The 19,510-nt window shown below is 54.8% G+C and overlaps 1 protein-coding gene across 1 annotated transcript in view; it reads right to left on the reverse strand.

Moving 5' to 3' along the window:
- Window positions 1-5,683: 5,683 nt before the first annotated feature.
- LOC147097151 (adenylate cyclase type 5-like) overlaps window positions 5,684-19,510 on the reverse strand; it is an 85,511-nt gene continuing 71,684 nt past the window's right edge. The window contains exons 14-16 of the mRNA XM_085973026.1: window positions 17,220-17,424; window positions 15,846-15,970; window positions 5,684-7,800 (exon numbers count right to left, since the gene is read on the reverse strand). Coding sequence (XP_085829152.1) covers window positions 7,672-7,800; window positions 15,846-15,970; window positions 17,220-17,424 — 459 coding nt within the window. The 3' untranslated portion in view covers window positions 5,684-7,671. The remainder of the gene's footprint in view (window positions 7,801-15,845; window positions 15,971-17,219; window positions 17,425-19,510) is intronic.

Genomic DNA, 19,510 nt, shown 5'->3' on the forward strand with positions numbered 1-19,510 from the left:
CAAGGGGCTGAATGGCCTCCTCCTGTTCCTAATGTAACAGGCTCGAGGGAGCTGAATGGCCTCCTCCTGTTCCTAATGTAACAGGCTCGAGGGGGCTGAATGGCCTCCTCCTGTTCCTGTGTAACAGGCTCGAGGGTGCTGAATGGCCTCCTCCTGTTCCTGATTTAACAGGCTCGAGGGGGCTGAATGGCCTCCTCCTGTTCCTAATGTAACAGGCTCAAGGGGGGCTGAATGGCCTCCTCCTGTTCCTAATGTAACAGGCTCGAGGGGGGCTGAATGGCCTCCTCCTGTTCCTGTGTAACAGGCTCGAGGGGGCTGAATGGCCTCCTCCTGTTCCTAATGTAACAGGCTCGAGGGGGCTGAATGGCCTCCTCCTGTTCCTAATGTAGCAGGCTCGAGGGGCTGAATGGCCTCCTCCTGTTCCTAATGTAACAGGCTCGAGAGGGGCTGAATGGCCTCCTCCTGTTCCTAATGTACCAGGCTCGAGGGGGCTGAACAGCCTCCTCCTGTTCCTAATGTAACAGGCTCGAGGGGCTGAATGGCCTCCTCCTGTTCCTAATGTAACAGGCTCGAGGGGACCGAATGGCCTCCTCCTGTTCCTAATGTAACAGGCTCGAGGGGCTTAATGGCCTCCTCCTGTTCCTAATGTAACAGGCTCGAGGGGGGCTGAATGGCCTCCTCCTGTTCCTAATGTAACAGGCTCGAGGGGGCTGAATGGCCTCCTCCTGTTCCTAATGTAACAGGCTCGAGGGGCTGAATGGCCTCCTCCTGTTCCGAATGTAACAGGCTCGAGGGAGCTGAATGGCCTCCTCCTGTTCCTAATGTAACAGGCTCCAGGGGAGCTGAATGGCCTCCTCCTGTTCCTAATGTAACAGGCTCGAGGGGCTGAATGGCCTCCTCCTGTTCCTAATGTAACAGGCTCAAGGGGGGCTGAATGGCCTCCTCCTGTTCCTAATGTAACAGGCTCGAGGGGGGCTGAATGGCCTCCTCCTGTTCCTGTGCAACAGGCTCGAGGGGGCTGAATGGCCTCCTCCTGTTCCTAATGTAACAGGCTCGAGGGGGCTGAATGGCCTCCTCCTGTTCCTAATGTAACAGGCTCGAGAGGCTGAATGGCCTCCTCCTGTTCCTAATGCAACAGGCTCGAGGGGGGCTGAATGGCCTCCTCCTGTTCCTAATGTACCAGGCTCGAGGGGGCTGAACAGCCTCCTCCTGTTCCTAATGTAACAGGCTCGAGGGGCTGAATGGCCTCCTCCTGTTCCTAATGTAACAGGCTCGAGGGGACTGAATGGCCTCCTCCTGTTCCTAATGTAACAGGCTCGAGGAGCTTAATGGCCTCCTCCTGTTCCTAATGTAACAGGCTCGAGGGGGGCTGAATGGCCTCCTCCTGTTCCTAATGTAACAGGCTCGAGGGGGCTGAATGGCCTCCTCCTGTTCCTAATGTAACAGGCTCGAGGGGCTGAATGGCCTCCTCCTGTTCCTAATGTAACAGGCTCGAGGGAGCTGAATGGCCTCCTCCTGTTCCTAATGTAACAGGCTCCAGGGGAGCTGAATGGCCTCCTCCTGTTCCCAATGTAACAGGCTCGAGGGGCTGAATGGCCTCCTCCTGTTCCTAATGTAACAGGCTGGAGGGGGGCTGAATGGCCGCCTCCTGTTCCAAATGTAACAGGCTCGAGGGAGGCTGAATGGCCTCCTCCTGTTCCTAATGTAACAGGCTCGAGGGGGCTGAATGGCCTCCTCCTGTTCCAAATGTAACAGGCTCGAGGGGGACTGAATGGCCTCCTCCTGTTCCTAATGTAACAGGCTCGAGGGGGCTGAATGGCCTCCTCCTGTTCCAAATGTAACAGGCTCGAGGGGGGCTGAATGGCCTCCTCCTGTTCCAAATGTAACAGGCTCGAGGGAGGCTGAATGGCCTCCTCCTGTTCCTAATGTAACAGGCTCGAGGGGCTGAATGGCCTCCTCCTGTTCCTAATGTAACAGGCTCGAGGGGACTGAATGGCCTCCTCCTGTTCCTAATGTAACAGGCTCGAGGAGCTTAATGGCCTCCTCCTGTTCCTAATGTAACAGGCTCGAGGGGGGCTGAATGGCCTCCTCCTGTTCCTAATGTAACAGGCTCGAGGGGGCTGAATGGCCTCCTCCTGTTCCTAATGTAACAGGCTCGAGGAGGCTGAATGGCCTCCTCCTGTTCCTAATGTAACAGGCTCGAGGGGCTGAATGGCCTCCTCCTGTTCCTAATGTAACAGGCTCGAGGGAGCTGAATGGCCTCCTCCTGTTCCTAATGTAACAGGCTCCAGGGGAGCTGAATGGCCTCCTCCTGTTCCCAATGTAACAGGCTCGAGGGGCTGAATGGCCTCCTGTTCCTAATGTAACAGGCTGGAGGGGGGCTGAATGGCCGCCTCCTGTTCCAAATGTAACAGGCTCGAGGGAGGCTGAATGGCCTCCTCCTGTTCCTAATGTAACAGGCTCGAGGGGGCTGAATGGCCTCCTCCTGTTCCAAATGTAACAGGCTCGAGGGGGACTGAATGGCCTCCTCCTGTTCCTAATGTAACAGGCTCGAGGGGGCTGAATGGCCTCCTCCTGTTCCAAATGTAACAGGCTCGAGGGGGGCTGAATGGCCTCCTCCTGTTCCAAATGTAACAGGCTCGAGGGAGGCTGAATGGCCTCCTCCTGTTCCTAATGTAACAGGCTGGAGAGGCTGAATGGCCTCCTCCTGTTCCTAATGTAACAGGCTCGAGGGGGCTGAATCGCCTCCTCCTGTTCCTAATGTAACAGGCTCGAGGGAGCTGAATGGCCTCCTCCTGTTCCTAATGTAACAGGCTCGAGGGGAGCTGAATGGCCTCCTCCTGTTCCTAATGTAACAGGCTCGAGGGGGGCTGAATGGCCTCCTCCTGTTCCTAATGTAACAGGCTCGAGGGGACTGAATGGCCTCCTCCTGTTCCTAATGTAACAAGCTCGAGGGGGCTGAACGGCCTCCTCCTGTTCCTAATGTAACAGGCTCGAGGGGGGCTGAATGGCCTCCTCCTGTTCCTAATGTAACAGGCTCGAGGGGGGCTGAATGGCCTCCTCCTGTTCCTAATGTAACAGGCTCGAGGGGACTGAACGGCCTCCTCCTGTTCCTAATGTAACAGGCTCGAGGGGCTGAATGGCCTCCTCCTGTTCCTAATGTAACAGGCCCGAGGGGCTGAATGGCCTCCTCCTGTTCCTATAACTGTGAGGGAAGCGCCTGGTTGTTGGTATGGCGGGTGTTGCCGAGCCCGGTGTGCCAAGGCGTTGCCAAGCCAACGGTATCCCTCCTTGTTTATGCACCAGAAGCGTCAGCCCTGATAAAGCAAGTCACGTCAAGGTCAGAGCCGACTTTCACTGTCAGCCCTTTACATCAACCATGCCCTGAGGGTTTGGGGCATTGCCCGCAAAGGGTCACGACCAACGGCTTCGAATTGACACCCGCCTCCTTCCCTCTCCCTCTCCAGCGGTGTGGGACCATTTGATCAGGAGCCTTTGTTCTTGCCTTCCGAGTCTCCTGACTTTGGCGGGGTTTGGTGGGGTGGGGGCCTGGGAGAGAGGGATTCACCCAGCTGGTGGTTCTCTGGGCCTGGTCAGGTATTGCACCCTCCCCACCCCACCCCACACCGCTCCCGCAAGAGTCTTGCCTTCGCTCCACTCCGGTGTCTCGCAGGGCTGGGGACCCCCGCTTGTCGCTCAGCGGGTCCTGTTTATTTGTTTGTGAATTTTCATCAGGAGCAAAGCAGCCACCAGGACTTAAACCACAATCCTAACATTCCCCCCCTCCTCGTACCTCCCTCCCTCTCCCACCCACTGTCCCTCTTCCACTCCCTCTCTCCTACCCCTACCCCGTCTCGCCCTCTCCCCTACCATGTCTCTCCCTCTCTCCTCTCCCTCTCCTACCCTCCCTTCCTCTTACCCCTTCTCCCTCCTACCCCCTTCTCCCTCTCCTACCCCCTTCTCCCTCTCCTACCCCATCTCTTACCCCCAGTCCCTCCCTCTCATACACCCCCTCTCTACTCCCCTCCCTCTTACACTCTCCCTCCCTCTTACCCTCTCCTACACCCGTCCCTCCCTCTCCCTCGTCTCTCCCGCTCACCTACTCTGCCCCCCCCACCTCTTCTCCCTCTCCCACCCCCTCTCCCTCTTCACACCCCCTCTCCCACCTCTTCTCCCTCCCCCTCTCCCTCTCCCACCCACTAGTCAGTGAGCTCAGGGTGGAAACCTCAACCCATTTCTCATTAGATCAAATCTACAGCACAGAAACAGGCCCAACTGGTCGGTGCCGGTGTTTATGCTCCACACGAGCCTCCTCCCACCCCTCTTCATCTCACCCTATCAGCATATCCTTCTATTCCTTTCTCCTTCATGTGCTTATCTAGCTTCCCCCTTGAATGCATCTGTGCTATTCACCTCAACCACTGTGGTAGCGAGTTCCACATTCTCACCACTCTCTGGGTAAAGACGTTTCTCCTGAATTTCCTTATTACAGTGTCAGCTGTAGCTCAGTGGGCAGCACGCTTGCCTCTGAGTCAGAAGGTTGTGGGTTCAAGTCCCACTCCAGAGACTTGAGCACATAATCTAGGCTGACACTCCCAGTGCAGTACTGAGGGAGAGCCGCACTGTCGGAGGGGCAGTACTGAGGGAGCGCCGCACTGTCAGAGGGGCAGTACGGAGGGAGCGCCGCACTGTCGGAGGGGCGGTACTGAGGGAGCGCCGTAATGTCAGAGGGGCAGTACTGAGGGAGTGCCGCACTGTCAGAGGGGCAGTACGGAGGGAGCGCCGCACTGTCAGAGGGGCAGTACTGAGGGAGCGCCGCACTGTCGGAGGGGCGGTACTGAGGGAGCGCCGCACTGTCGGAGGGGCAGTACTGAGGGAGCGTCGCACTGTCGGAGGGGCAGTGCTGAGGGAGCGCTGCACTGTCGGAGGGGCGGTACTGAGGGAGCGCTGCATTGTTGGAGAGGCAGTACTGAGGGAGCGCCGCACTGTCGGAGGGGCAGTACTGAGGGAGCGCCGCACTGTCGGAGGGGCAGTGCTGAGGGAGCGCCGCACTGTCGGAGGGGCGGTACTGAGGGAGCGCCGCACTGTCGGAGGGGCAGTACGGAGGGAGCGCCGCACTGTCGGATGCCCTCTCAGGTGAATGTAAACGATCCCGTGACACTATTTCGAAGAGGAGCAGGTGGGGGAGTTCTCCCCGGTGTCCTGGGGCCAATATTTATCCCTCAATCAACATCACTAAAAACAGATTATCCGGTCGTTATACACTGCTGTTTGTGGGAGCTTGCTGTGTGCAAATTGTCTGCCGCGATCTTTACATTACAACAGTGACCACAGTTCAAAAAAAAGTACTTCATTGACCGCAAAGCGCTCTGGGACGTCCTGAGGTGGGGAAAGGGGCCGGAGAAATTCTCTTTTCCACCAAAAGATAAATAATGTAAATGTAGAAAGACAGTCTGCTCTTTATTTTTGCATTTCAGTGATAGAATCTGGATATAATCCCCATTCTCTAGCACTAACCCCCCCCCGCCCCGCCCCGCCCCTTGGGCCTGTATGCTTGGCTCATACAGGAACCCACGCCCCCGTACAGTATGTATCAAAAAAAAGCTCGCGAGTGAAGGATACAGCGATGGTCCTGGAGCTAACATTGTAGATGCGCTTGGAAAACAAAAATCAAAGAAATATAAACCGTGTCTCGGCCTTGTAATAGTGTGCAGATTCTGCTTAAGAAGATAAAATTAAATACAAGCATCGTCTCTCAAGTACCTAGTCAGTGTTTGCGTACACACTCCAATACCTCATGGTGCGAACAATATTCAAACATTTCTTTCTCTCTTTCTCTCCTCCTTTTTGTCTTCCCTCTCCCGGCGATAGACTTCCCGATCCTTCCTCGTGTAAGCGTCTAAAATGTTCTCACGCAGTGTCCCGTGTTACAATACCCTGGTGAATAGAGAGAGAGAGAAACAGACAGACAGAGGGTGAGCGACAGACAGAGAGGGAGAGAGCCACAGAGAGAGAGAGGATGAGCGACAGAGACAGACACGTAAAGACAGACAGACGGAGAGAGACATGCACACAAAGACAGAGAGAGACAGAGATACACGGAGAGAGAGACAGGCAGAGAGAGAGAGAGAAACAGACAGACAGAGGGTGAGCGACAGACAGAGAGGGAGAGAGCCACAGAGAGAGGATGAGCGACAGAGACAGACACATAAAGACAGACAGACGGAGAGAGACATGCACACAAAGACAGAGAGAGACAGAGATACACGCAGAGAGAGAGAGAGAAACAGACAGACAGAGGGTAAGCGACAGACAGAGAGGGAGAGAGCCACAGAGAGAGGATGAGCGACAGAGACAGACACATAAAGACAGACAGACGGAGAGAGACATGCACACAAAGACAGAGAGAGACAGAGATACACGCAGAGAGAGAGAGACAGGCAGAGAGAGAGAGAGAAACAGACAGACAGAGGGTAAGCGACAGACAGAGAGGGAGAGAGCCACAGAGAGAGAGGATGAGCGACAGAGACAGACACGTAAAGACAGACAGACGGAGAGAGACATGCACACAAAGACAGAGAGAGACAGAGATACACGCAGAGAGAGAGAGAGAGACAGGCAGAGAGAGAGAGAGAGAGACAGACAGAGAGAGAGACAGAGAGAGAGAGCAAAGAGCGAGGCCCAGGAGGAGACCATTCGGCCATGGCGCCTGTGCCGGCTCTTTGAATGAGCTCTCCAATCAGTCCCGCTCCCCTCTGTCAGCGTACAGTTGGTAGTTACAGTACAAGTGCCCCAAATGGTTTAAGGAACTAAAAATATGTCCGGCGGAGTGGAGGCAAAATTCACAAAGTCTTTCATTTCCTTCACCCCCCCTCCCCAGCTTTCCAAAATTTATTAACAGCACCCACCCGCCGAAAACATAACCACATTCTGAGCTTTCAGCCAAGAGTTCCGCAACCCTAGCCCCCCTCGAATCATCGCAGTCCGCTAAAACACACCCCTTCTCCCCCAAGCGCGGTGGTCCAATTTATAAAACCTTCGACTCATTCGGACGAAGGGCTTCTTCCCCTCCCCCTTCGCTGGCGATCACCAAATGAAAGGGAGGAGCCAAACACCGCAGACAGGAACTGTGCACCATGCCGAAAGGAGGAGGAGGAGGAGGGAAGGAGAGAGGGAAAGATCTTCGTCAGATGTGGTTGGAATTCTTGCAAAGCCACCTCCCGTCACGCAAGAGTAAAAAGTCCGGCGGGCTGGCCGCCTCAACACGGGCTGGCGGCGGAGACGGAACTCCCGCGGTTTCCACTCGTCACTTTGCGGTTGTCCCCACCGAACCCCCAAAAGCCACGCTGTTTTCTTTGGTCAACTTCCAAGAGTTTAATTGCCAAGCCAAAAAAAAAAAAAAAAAAATAAATAAATCATTTTCAGGTAATCTTAAAAAGTATTGTTTTCCGTTCCTCATGTGTTCAAAATTCCTCAACAGCGGCACCAGAATAGTCTTCACAGAAGAGTTTTACTCCGATACTAAGTTCAGGCACCATTTTTGTTTCTCTTCCCCTTGCAGCAAGGCGTCTCCCTCAATGTCACTCAGATAAGCAAAGCCGTGTCGCGATGGATCCGGCCGGGTTCTTCCTGCTTTTCCCCCGCTCCGCTTCCTTGCCCGCTGAAACCCTGCTAACTGTTGGCTGGACCCTGGCTCAGGAAGTAGGTCATCATCTCCCCTTTGCCCTTGACCTTGACCAGCCCGCGGCACTGCAGGCGGTAGCCTTTGGCAGCCAAAACTTGGTGCATGTCTCCCGTCACCTAGAAAAAGAGAGAGAGAGAGACATCAGTTACCAAACCTGTGTTGGCCGTGGCCCGGTGGGTGGCGCACTCTTGCTCGCTTCTGAAGCAGAAGGTCATGGCTGCGAACCCCCCACTCCAGAGACTCGAGCGCAAAAATCTGGGCTGACACTCCCCCAGTGCCAATACTGAGGGAGCGCCGCACTGTCAGAGGGGCAGTACTGAGGGAGCGCCGCACTGTCGGAGGGGCAGTACTGAGGGAGCGCCGCACTGTCGGAGGGGCAGTACCAAGGGAGCGCCGCACTGTCGGAGGGGCAGTACCGAGGGAGCGCCGCACTGTCGGAGGGGCAGTACTGAGGGAGCGGCGCACTGTCGGAGGGGCAGTACTGAGGGAGCGCCGCACTGTCGGAGGGGCGGTACTAAGGAGCACCGCACTGTCGGAGGGGCAGTACTGAGGGAGCAGCGCACTGTCGGAGGGGCGGTACTGAGGGAGCGCAGCACTGTCAGAGGGGCAGTACTGAGGGAGCGCCGCACTGTCAGAGGGGCAGTACTGAGGGAGCGCCGCACTGTCGGAGGGGCAGTACCGAGGGAGCGCCGCACTGTCGGAGGGGCAGTACTGAGGGAGCGCCGCACTGTCGGAGGGGCGGTACTGAGGGAGTCCCGCACTGTCGGAGGGGCGGTACTAAGGAGCACCGCACTGTCGGAGGGGCAGTACTGAGGGAGCGCCGCACTGTCGGAGGGGCGGTACTGTGGGAGCGCCGCACTGTCGGAGGGGCAATACTGAGGGAGCGCCGCACTGTCGGAGGGGCAATACTGGGGGAGCGCCGCACTGTCGGAGGGGCAATACTGAGGGAGCGCCGCACTGTCGGAGGGGCTGTACTAAGGAGCACCGCACTGTCGGAGGGGCTGTACTAAGGAGCACCGTGCTGTCAGAGCCGTGGTATAGAATGTAAGAGCGGGGGGGGTTATGCTTCAACTGTATAAAACACTAGTTAGGCCTCAGCTAGAGTACTGCGTGCAGTTCTGGTCACCACATTACAGGAAAGATGTGATTGCACTAGAGAGGGTACAGAGGAGATTTACAAGGATGTTGCTGGGAGTAGAGAATCTTAGCTATGAGGAAAGACTGGATAGGCTGGGTCTGTTTTCCTTGGAACAGAGGAGGCTGTATCGAGGTGTATAAAATTATGAGGGGCATAGATAAAGTGGATAGAAAGGACCTATTTCCCTTAGCAGAGGGGTCAAAAACCAGGGGGCATAGACTTAAAGTAATTGGGGGATGGTTTAGGGGAAATTTCTTCACCCAGAGGGTTGTGGGGGTCTGGAACTCACTGCCTGAAAGGGTGGTAGAGGCAGGAACCCTCACCACATTTAAAAAGTGCTTGGATGTGCTCTTGGGATGCTCTAACCTGCAGGGCTACAGACCGAGAGCTGGGAAGTGGGATTAGGCTGGATCGCTCTTTGTTGGCCGGCGCGGACACGATGGGCCGAAATGGCCTCCTTCCGCGCAGTAACTTTCTATGCGTACTGTCCCTCCGACAGTGCGGCGCTCCCTCAGTACTGCCCCTCCGACAGTGCGGCGCTCCCTCAGTACTGCCCCTCCGACAGAGTTGCAGTGCCGAGGGAGCGCCGCACTGTCAGAGCTGCAGTGCCGAGGGAACGCCGCACTGTCGGAGGTGCCAGCTTTCCGGATGAGACGTTAAACCGAGGCCCCGTCTGCTCTCTCAGGTGGACGTAAAAGATCCCACGGCCACAATTTCGCAGTGTAGTTCTGTACTCCCCTCCCCTAACACTTTCATTTCCTTCAGCTCGATCAGGGAACCAGTCAATCTTCTGGTTCTGGCTAAGCAGCTGCCCTTTTCTTTCCTCAGATGCTGACTCACCTACTTTGCATTTTCACCATTCCTGTTTTTCAACCATACAGCTATGTTTACAATAGCAAAACACTGCGGATGCTGAAAATCTGAAATAGCAATAGGAAATGCTGGAAACACTCAGCAGGTCAGGCAGCATCGAGGAGAGAGAGTGATGAATGAAGTGCGCTGCCCAACTTGCAAGGGGTGAATTTGTAGCAGGTACAGGTAAAATAGGAACAGGAGGAGGCCATTCAGCCCCCCTCGAGCCTGTTACATTAGGAACAGGAGGAGGCCATTCAGCCCCTCGAGCCTGTTACATTAGGAACAGGAGGAGGGCATTCAGCCCCCCTCGAGCCTGTTACATTAGGAACAGGAGGAGGCCATTCAGCCCCCCTCGAGCCTGTTACATTAGGAACAGGAGGAGGCCATTCAGCCCCCTGAAGCCTGTTACATTCGGAACAGGAGGAGGCCATTCAGCCCCTCGTGCCTGTACTAGGTCCCTTGATTTTTGTGGTATATATCAATGATCTAGACTTGAATATAGGGGGTATGATTAAGAAGTTTGCAGATGATACTAAAATTGGCCGTGTGGTTGATACTGAAGAAGGAAGCTGTAGACTGCAGGGAGATATCAATAAATTGGTCAGGTGGGCAGAACAGTGGCAAATAGAATTCAATCCGGGGAAGTGTGAGATAATGCATTTGGGGAGGGCTAACAAGGAAAGGGAATACCCATTAAATGGTAGGACACCGAGTAGTGTAGAGGAACAAAGGGACCTTGGAGTGCATGTCCACAGATCCCTGAAGGTAGCAGGCCAGGTAGATAAGGTGGTTAAGAAGGCATACGGAATGCTTGCCTTTATTAGCCGTGGCATAGAATACAAGAGCAGGGAGGTTATGCTCGAACTGTATAAATCACTAGTTAGGCCTCAGCTAGAGTACTGCGTGCAGTTCTGGTCACCACATTACAGGAAAGATGTGATTGCACTAGAGAGGGTACAGAGGAGATTTACAAGGATGTTGCTGGGAGTAGAGAATCTTAGCTATGAGGAAAGACTGGATAGGCTGGGTCTGTTTTCCTTGGAACAGAGGAGGCTGAGGGGAAACCTTATTGAGGTGCATAAAATTATGAGGGGCATAGATAGAGTGGATAGAAAGGGCCTGTTTCCCTTAGCAGAGAGGGTCAAAAACCAGGGGGCACAGATTTAAAGTAATTGGGGGAAGGTTTAGAGGAGATTTGAGGGAAATTTCTTCACCCAGAGGGTTGTGGGGGTCTGGAACTCACTGCCTGAAAGGGTGGTCGAGGCAGGAACCCGAACCACATTTAAAAAGTACTTGGATGCGCACTTGGGATGCTGTAACCTGCAGGGCTACGGACCGAGAGCTGGGAAGTGGGATTAGGGTGGGATCGCTCTTTGTTGGCCGGCGCGGACACGATGGGCCGAAATGGCCTCCTTCCGTGCTGTAACTTTCTATGATTAGGAACAGAAGGAGGCCCCTCGAGCCTGCTCCGCCATTCAATGAGATCATTGCTGATCATCAACCTCAACTCCACTTTCCCGCCCGATCCCCATATCCCTCGATTCCCCGAGAGTCCAAAAATCTCTCGATCTCAGCCTTGAATATACTCAACGACTGAGCCTCCACAGCCCTCTGGGGCAGAGAATTCCAAAGATTCACCGCCCTCTGAGTGAAGAAATTCCTCCTCATCTCAGCCCTAAATGGCCGACTCCTTATCCTGAGACTGTGACCCCTGGTTCTAGACACACCAGCCAGGGGGAAACAACCTCTCAACATCTACCCTGTCAATCCCCCCTCAGAATCTTGTATGTTTCAATGAGATCACCTCTCATTCTTCTAAACTCCAGGATCACTTAATACCTCTGGTTAACAGAAATCTATCAATCTCAGATTTAAAATTAACAATTGACCCCCCCAGCATCAATTGCTGTTTGCGGAGGAGAGTTCCAAACTTCTACCACCCTTTGTGTGTCGACACAAAGCTGGGTGGGAGGGTATGCTGCGAGGAGGATGTCGGGAAACTCCAGTACGATTTGGACAGGTTGGGTGATTGGGCAGAAACATGGCAAATGCACTATAATGTGGATAAATGCGAGATTATCCACTTTGGTCCAATGAAAAGAGAGGAAGGCAGATTATTATTTGATAGATTGGGAGAAGGGGAAGTGCAAAGAGACCTGGGTGTTATTGTGCACCAGTCGCTGAAGGTAAGCATGCAGGTGCAGCAGGCGGTTAAGAAGGCAAATGGTATGTTGGCCTTCGTAGCGAGAGGGTTCGAGTACAGGAGCAAGGATGTCTTGCTGCAGTTGTACAGGGCCTTGGTGAGACCACACCTTGAGTATTGTGTGCAGTTTTGGTCGCCTTACCTGAGGAAGGACGTTCTTGCCATGGAGGGAGTGCAGCGAAGATTCACCAGGCTGATACCTGGGATGGCAGGAATGACGTATGAGGAGAGATTGTGTCGATTGGGCTTATACTCACTGGAGTTTAGAAGATTGAGAGGGGATCTCATCGAAACCTATAAAATTCTGTCAGGCCTGGACAGACTAGATGCAGGAAGGATGTTCCCGATGGCCGGGGAGTCCAGAACCAGGGGTCATAGTCTAAGGATAAGGGGTAAGCCATTTAGGACTGAAATGAGGAGGAATTTCTTCACCCAGAGAGTGGTGAACCTGTGGAATTCTCTACCACAGAAGGCAGTGGAGGCCAGTTCATTAAATATATTCAAGAAGGAGTTGGATATATTTCTTAAGGCTAAAGGGATCAAGGGATATGGGGAGAAGGCAGGGACAGGGTACTGAATTTGGATGATCAGCCATGATCTCATTGAATGGCGGAGCAGGCTCGAAGGGCCGAATGGCCTACTCCTGCTCCTATCTTCTATGTTTCTATGTTTCAAACTTCACTCCTGAAAGGTCTGGCTCTAATTTTTAGACTCTGTCCCCTAGTCCGAGACTCCTCAACCAGCGGAAATAGTTTCTCTCTCTCCACCCTATCTGTTCCCCTTAATATCTTGAAAACTTCGATCAGATCACCCCTTAACCTTCTAAATTCCAGGGAATACAACCCTAGTTTGTGTAATCGCTCCTCGTAACTTAACCCTTGGAGTCCGGGTATCATTCTGGTAAACCGACGCTGCACTCCCTCCGAGGCCAAGATATCCTTCCTGAGGTGCGGTGCCCAGAACTGAACACAGTTACTCCAGAGAGTATCGATTCATTTAAAGGCAATTTAGAGAGATTTCATTCAGAAAATAACATTCTGGGATGGAGCATACGAGTAGTTTGGGACATGACGTAAGTGTAGTTTGGGAGGAACAGGTGACTTTGGACCTCTGGTTCTCAAAGTCTCTCCACCTCTGGGGGTTTTTCCCTCATGTCTGGGTCTGTTGTAGACTCACTGAGAGAGATTGATCGCTGTGATTAATCAATAACTCCATTATTGTTGGAACGTGCGACTGCCAGGATGGTAGAAGGCGACCTCGAGGGGGCCCTGATATTTTATTGTTCAGTAATTGCTATGGGACTGGGGTGGGCGGGAGCAGATTCTCACACCGCAAACAGCAGGTGGCTGGTACAACAGCCAGCACTAGACACGGGAGCAGTTCCACAACAGTCCTGTACAACCAGTGTCTGAACACTCACAAAATCAACAATACTGGGGGACCTGTTAGTGCGTTGTACAGAGGCTAATCCAGCGTCATCGAACCTGTGCATTGTCCTATGTTTAACACACACCCGGGCCTGTGTATTCCTGTGTAACACACCCCCAGCCTGTATACCATTCTCCCCGTACACACCCAGCCGGTGTACCATTCTCCCCTGTACACACCCGGGCCTGTGTAACACACCCAGGCCTGTGTACCGTTCCACGTACACACCCAGCCTGTATACCGTTCTCCCCTGTACAAACCCGGGCCTGTGTACCGTTCCCTGTACACACCCGGGCCTGTGTACCATTCTCCCTGTACACACCCAGCCTGTGTACCGTTCCCCATACACACTCAGGCCTGTGTACCATTCCCCATACACACCCAGGCCTGTGTACCATTCCCCGTACACACCCGGGCCTGTATACCGTTCTCCCCGTACACACCCGGGCCTGTGTACCGTTCCCCGTACACCCCCAGACTGTGTACCGTTCCCCCGTACACCCCCAGCCTGTGTACCGTTCCACGTACACACCCAGCCTGTATACCGTTCTCCCCATACACACCCGGGTCTGTGTACCGTTCCCCGTACACCCCCAGCCTGTGTACCATTCCCCCATACACACCCAGCCTGTATACCGTTCTCCCTGTACACACCCAGCCTGTGTACCGTTCTCCCTGTACACACCTGGGCCTGTGTACCGTTCCCCGTACACACCCGGGCCTGTATACCGTTCTCCCCGTACACACCCGGGCCTGTGTACCGTTCCCCATACACCCCCAGCCTGTGTACCATTCCACATACACACCCAGCCTGTATACCGTTCTCCCTGTACACACCCAGGCCTGTGTACCGTTCCCCGTACACTCCCAGCCTGTGTACCGTTCCCCAGTACACCCCCAGCCTGTGTACCATTCCCCCGTACACCCCCAGCCTGTGTACCGTTCCACGTACACACCCAGCCTGTATATCGTTCTCCCCGTACACACCCGGGCCTGTGTACCGTTCCCCGTACACCCACAGCCTGTGTACCGTTCCCCCGTACACCCCCAGCCTGTGTACCGTTCCCCTGTACACCCCCAGCCTGTGTACCGTTCCCCGTACACCCCCAGCCTGTGTACTGTTTCCCCCGTACACCCCCAGCCTGTGTACCGTTCCCCCATACACCCCCAGCCTGTGTACCGTTCCCCCGTACACCCCCAGCCTGTGTACCATTCCACATACACACCCGAGCCTGTGTACCGTTCCCCCGTACACCCCCAGCCTGTGTACCGTTCCACGTACACACCCAACCTGTATATCGTTCTCCCCGTACACACCCGGGCCTGTGTACCGTTCCCCGTACACCCCCAGCCTGTGTACCGTTCCCCTGTACACCCCCAGCCTGTGTACTGTTCCCCCGTACACCCCCAGCCTGTGTACCGTTCCCCGTACACACCCAGCCTGTGTACTGTTCCCCCGTACACCCCCAGCCTGTGTACTGTTCCCCCGTACACCCCCAGCCTGTGTACTGTTCCCCCGTACACCCCCAGCCTGTGTACCGTTCCCCCGTACACCCCCAGCCTGTGTACTGTTCCCCCGTACACCCCCAGCCTGTGTACCGTTCCCCCGTACACCCCCAGCCTGTGTACCGTTCCCCGTACACCCCCAGCCTGTGTACTGTTCCCCCGTACACCCCCAGCCTGTGTACTGTTCCCCCGTACACCCCCAGCCTGTGTACTGTTCCCCCGTACACCCCCAGCCTGTGTACTGTTCCCCCGTACACCCCCAGCCTGTGTACTGTTCTCCCTGTACACACACGGGCCTGTGTACTGTTCCCCCGTACACCCCCAGCCTGTGTACTGTTCCCCCGTACACCCCCAGCCTGTGTACTGTTCCCCTGTACACACCCAGCCTGTGTACTGTTCCCCCGTACACCCCCAGCCTGTGTACTGTTCCCCCGTACACCCCCAGCCTGTGTACTGTTCCCCTGTACACACCCAGCCTGTATACTGTTCCCCCGTACACCCCCAGCCTGTGTACTGTTCCCCCGTACACCCCCAGCCTGTGTACCGTTCCCCCGTACACCCCCAGCCTGTGTACTGTTCCCCCATACACCCCCAGCCTGTGTACTGTTCCCCCGTACACCCCCAGCCTGTGTACTGTTCCCCCGTACACCCCCAGCCTGTGTACCATTCCACATACACACCCGAGCCTGTGTACTGTTCCCCCGTACACCCCCAGCCTGTGTACCGTTCCCCGTACACCCCCAGCCTGTGTACTGTTCCCCTGTACACCCCCAGCCTGTGTACTGTTCCCCTGTACACCCCCAGCCTGTGTACCATTCCCCCGTACACCCCCAGCCTGTGTACCGTTCCCCGTACACCCCCAGCCTGTGTACTGTTCCCCTGTACACCCCCAGCCTGTGTACTGTTCTCCCTGTACACACCCGAGCCTGTGTACCGTTCCCCCGTACACCCCCAGCCTGTGTACCATTCCACATACACACCCGAGCCTGTGTACCATTCCCCCGTTCTCCCCCCTGACACCGAGCACTGACCTGGATCTTGTCGGGGACTCCGGTGCTGTCCATGCGACTGGCCACGTTCACAGTGTTGCCCCAGATGTCGTACTGTGGTTTCCGGGCTCCGATCACACCCGCCACCACCGGCCCAATGTTTAGTCCTGAGGGAAGCAGAAAGGATTGTGACAGGCTGCGGGTAGCTGAGGATTACAGAGCACTAAAAGAACTCGCTTTTCTCCAGCGCCTTTCACCACCTCAGGACGTCCCGAACCGCTTCACAGCCAATGAGGTACTTTTTCTTTTAAGTGAGGCCGCTGTTGTAATGTAGGAAACGCGGCAGCCAATTTGCGCACAGCAAGCTCCCACAAACAACAATGTGATAAATGACCAGATCATCTGTTTTAGTGATGTTGATTGAGGGATAAATATTGGCCCCAGGACACCGGGGAGAACTCCCCCCCCTGCTCTTCTTCCAAATAGTGGCCATGGGATCTTTTACGCCCACCTGAGAGAGCAGACGGGGCCTCGGTTTAACGTCTCATCCGAAAGACGGCACCTCCGACAGTGCAGCACTCCCTCACTACTGCCCCTCCCTCAGTACTGTGTTCCCTCACTACTGCCCCTCCGACAGTGCAGCGCTCCCTCAGTACTGCCCCTCCGACAGTGCGGCGCTCCCTCAGTACTGCCCCTCCGACAGTGCGGCGCTCCCTCAGTACTGCCCCTCCGACAGTGCGGCGCTCCCCCAGTACTGCCCCTCCGACAGTGCGGCGCTCCCTCAGTACTGCCCCTCCGACAGTGCGGCGCTCCCTCAGTACCGCCCCTCCGACAGTGCGGCGCTCCCTCAGTACTGCCCCTCCGACAGTGCGGCGCTCCCTCAGTACTGCCCCTCCGACAGTGTGGCGCTCCCTCAGTACCGCCCCTCCGACAGTGCGGCCCTCCCTCAGTACTGCCCCTCCGACAGTGTGGCACTCCCTCAGTACTGCACTGGAGTGTCAGCCTAGATTTTTGTGCTCAAGTCTCTGGAGTGGGACTTGAACTCACGCCCTTCTGACTCAGAGGCGAGAGTGCTGCCCACTGAGCCACTGGCTGACACCGTTTTAAGTTCCCGTCAGTCAGACAGACTCTCTGCAGACTGCAATATCCAGCTCTGTACCGTTAGATACGGGACGTGAAACCCCGACCAGTCCTTGGTCACCCAGCTCCAGCCCTCTCTGTCCACGAAGAATGCCCAGCTGGTCAAGGATTCGGCAGGTGTGGAACTGTACCCTGCCCGGAGACAACACAGAGAGCCCATGTGTGTGTGAGAGAGAGCCCGTGTGTATGTGTGTGTGAGCCCCCGTGTGTGTGTGTGTGTGGGAGAGTGTGAGAGTGTGTGTGAGCCTGTGTGTGTGAGCGTGTCGATGCACTCACCGATCTTCATCTGGAAGTTGTTGAACGAGTGCTCGTTAATGTATTTCATCTGCTCCATCAGCCGGGTGGCGTAGTCCGCCAGCGCCATGATGTGCGACTTCCCCGCCTTGTCGTACGTGGAGTCGTTGAGGCCTGAGGCTGCCATGTAGGTGCTCCCGATGGTTTTGATCTTCTCCAGCTGCCTGAACTGCTCCTCACTGATAATCTGTTGGGTAGGGACAAACGGTTTTGACTCGCAGCGAGCTCAAAGCCAACCACTCGCTACCCTCCAAAACCCACCGATAGGCTTCTTCGCCTGTGGGCCCAGCTTTATTCCTGGGATGGAATGGAATATACAGACACACTCACACGCATGCACTCACCCCCCCCCACACACACACAGTCACTCACACACACACACAGACACACACACAGTCACTCACACACACAGACACTCACACAGACGCACAGTCACTCACACACACAGTCACTCACACACACACACACACACACACACAGTCACTCACACACACACACACTCACACACACACACACACAGTCAGTCACACACACACACACAGTCACTCACACACACAGTCACTCACACACACACACAGTCAGTCACTCACACACACACATTCAGTCACTCGCACACACACACAGTCAGTCACTCTCACACAGTCACTCACACACACACACAGTCAGTCACTCACACACAGTCAGTCACTCACACACACACACAGTCAGTCACACACACACACACACACAGTCAGTCACTCACACACACACACAGTCAGTCACTCACACACACACACACACAGTCACTCACACACACACACACACACAGTCAGTCACACACACACACATTCAGTCACTCACACACACAGTCAGTCACACACACACACACACAGTCAGTCACTCACACACACACACAGTCAGTCACACACACACACAGTCAGTCACTCACACACACAGTCAGTCACACACACACAGTCAGTCACTCACACACACAGTCAGTCACTCACACACACACACAGTCAGTCACACACACAGTCACTCACACACACACACACACAGTCAGTCACTCACACACAGTCAGTCACTCACACACACAGTCAGTCACTCACACACACAGTCAGTCACTCACACACACACAGTCAGTCACTCACACACACAGTCAGTCACTCACACACACAGTCAGTCACTCACACACACAGTCACTCACACACACACACACACACACTGTCAGTCACTCACACACACAGTCAGTCACTCACACACACACACAGTCAGTCACACACACACAGTCAGTCACTCACACACACAGTCAGTCACTCACACACAGTCAGTCACTCACACACACACACACACACAGTCAGTCACTCACACACACACACAGTCAGTCACACACACACAGTCACTCACACACACACACAGTCAGTCACTCACACACACACAGTCAGTCACTCACACACACAGTCAGTCACACACACACACAGTCAGTCACTCACACACACACACAGTCAGTCACTCACACACACAGTCAGTCACTCACTCACACACACACACAGTCAGTCACTCACACACACACACAGTCAGTCACTCACACACACACACACACAGTCAGTCACTCACACACACACACACAGTCAGTCACTCACACACACACAGTCAGTCACTCACACACACACAGTCAGTCACTCACACACACAGTCAGTCACTCACACACACACAGTCAGTCACTCACACACACACACAGTCAGTCACTCACACACACACACACAGTCAGTCACTCACACACACACACAGTCAGTCACTCACACACACACAGTCAGTCACTCACACACACACACAGTCAGTCACTCACACACACACACAGTCAGTCACTCACACACACAGTCAGTCACACACACAGTCACACACACACACACAGTCAGTCACTCACACACACACACAGTCAGTCGCACACACACAGTCAGTCACTCACACACACACACAGTCAGTCACTCACACACACACACAGTCAGTCACTCACACACACAGTCAGTCACTCACACACACACACAGTCAGTCACTCACACACAGTCAGTCACTCACACACAGTCAGTCACACACACACAGTCAGTCACTCACACACACACACAGTCAGTCACTCACACACACACACACACAGTCAGTCACTCACACACAGTCAGTCACACACACACAGTCAGTCACTCACACATACACAGTCACTCACACACACAGTCACTCACACACACACACACAGTCACTCCCACACACACAGTCAGTCACTCACACACACACAGTCA

This window comes from Somniosus microcephalus, chromosome 33 (assembly GCF_052327205.1).
Source record: "Somniosus microcephalus isolate GS21.2 chromosome 33, FLI_Smic_1.0, whole genome shotgun sequence".
Taxonomy (NCBI): domain Eukaryota; kingdom Metazoa; phylum Chordata; class Chondrichthyes; order Squaliformes; family Somniosidae; genus Somniosus; species Somniosus microcephalus.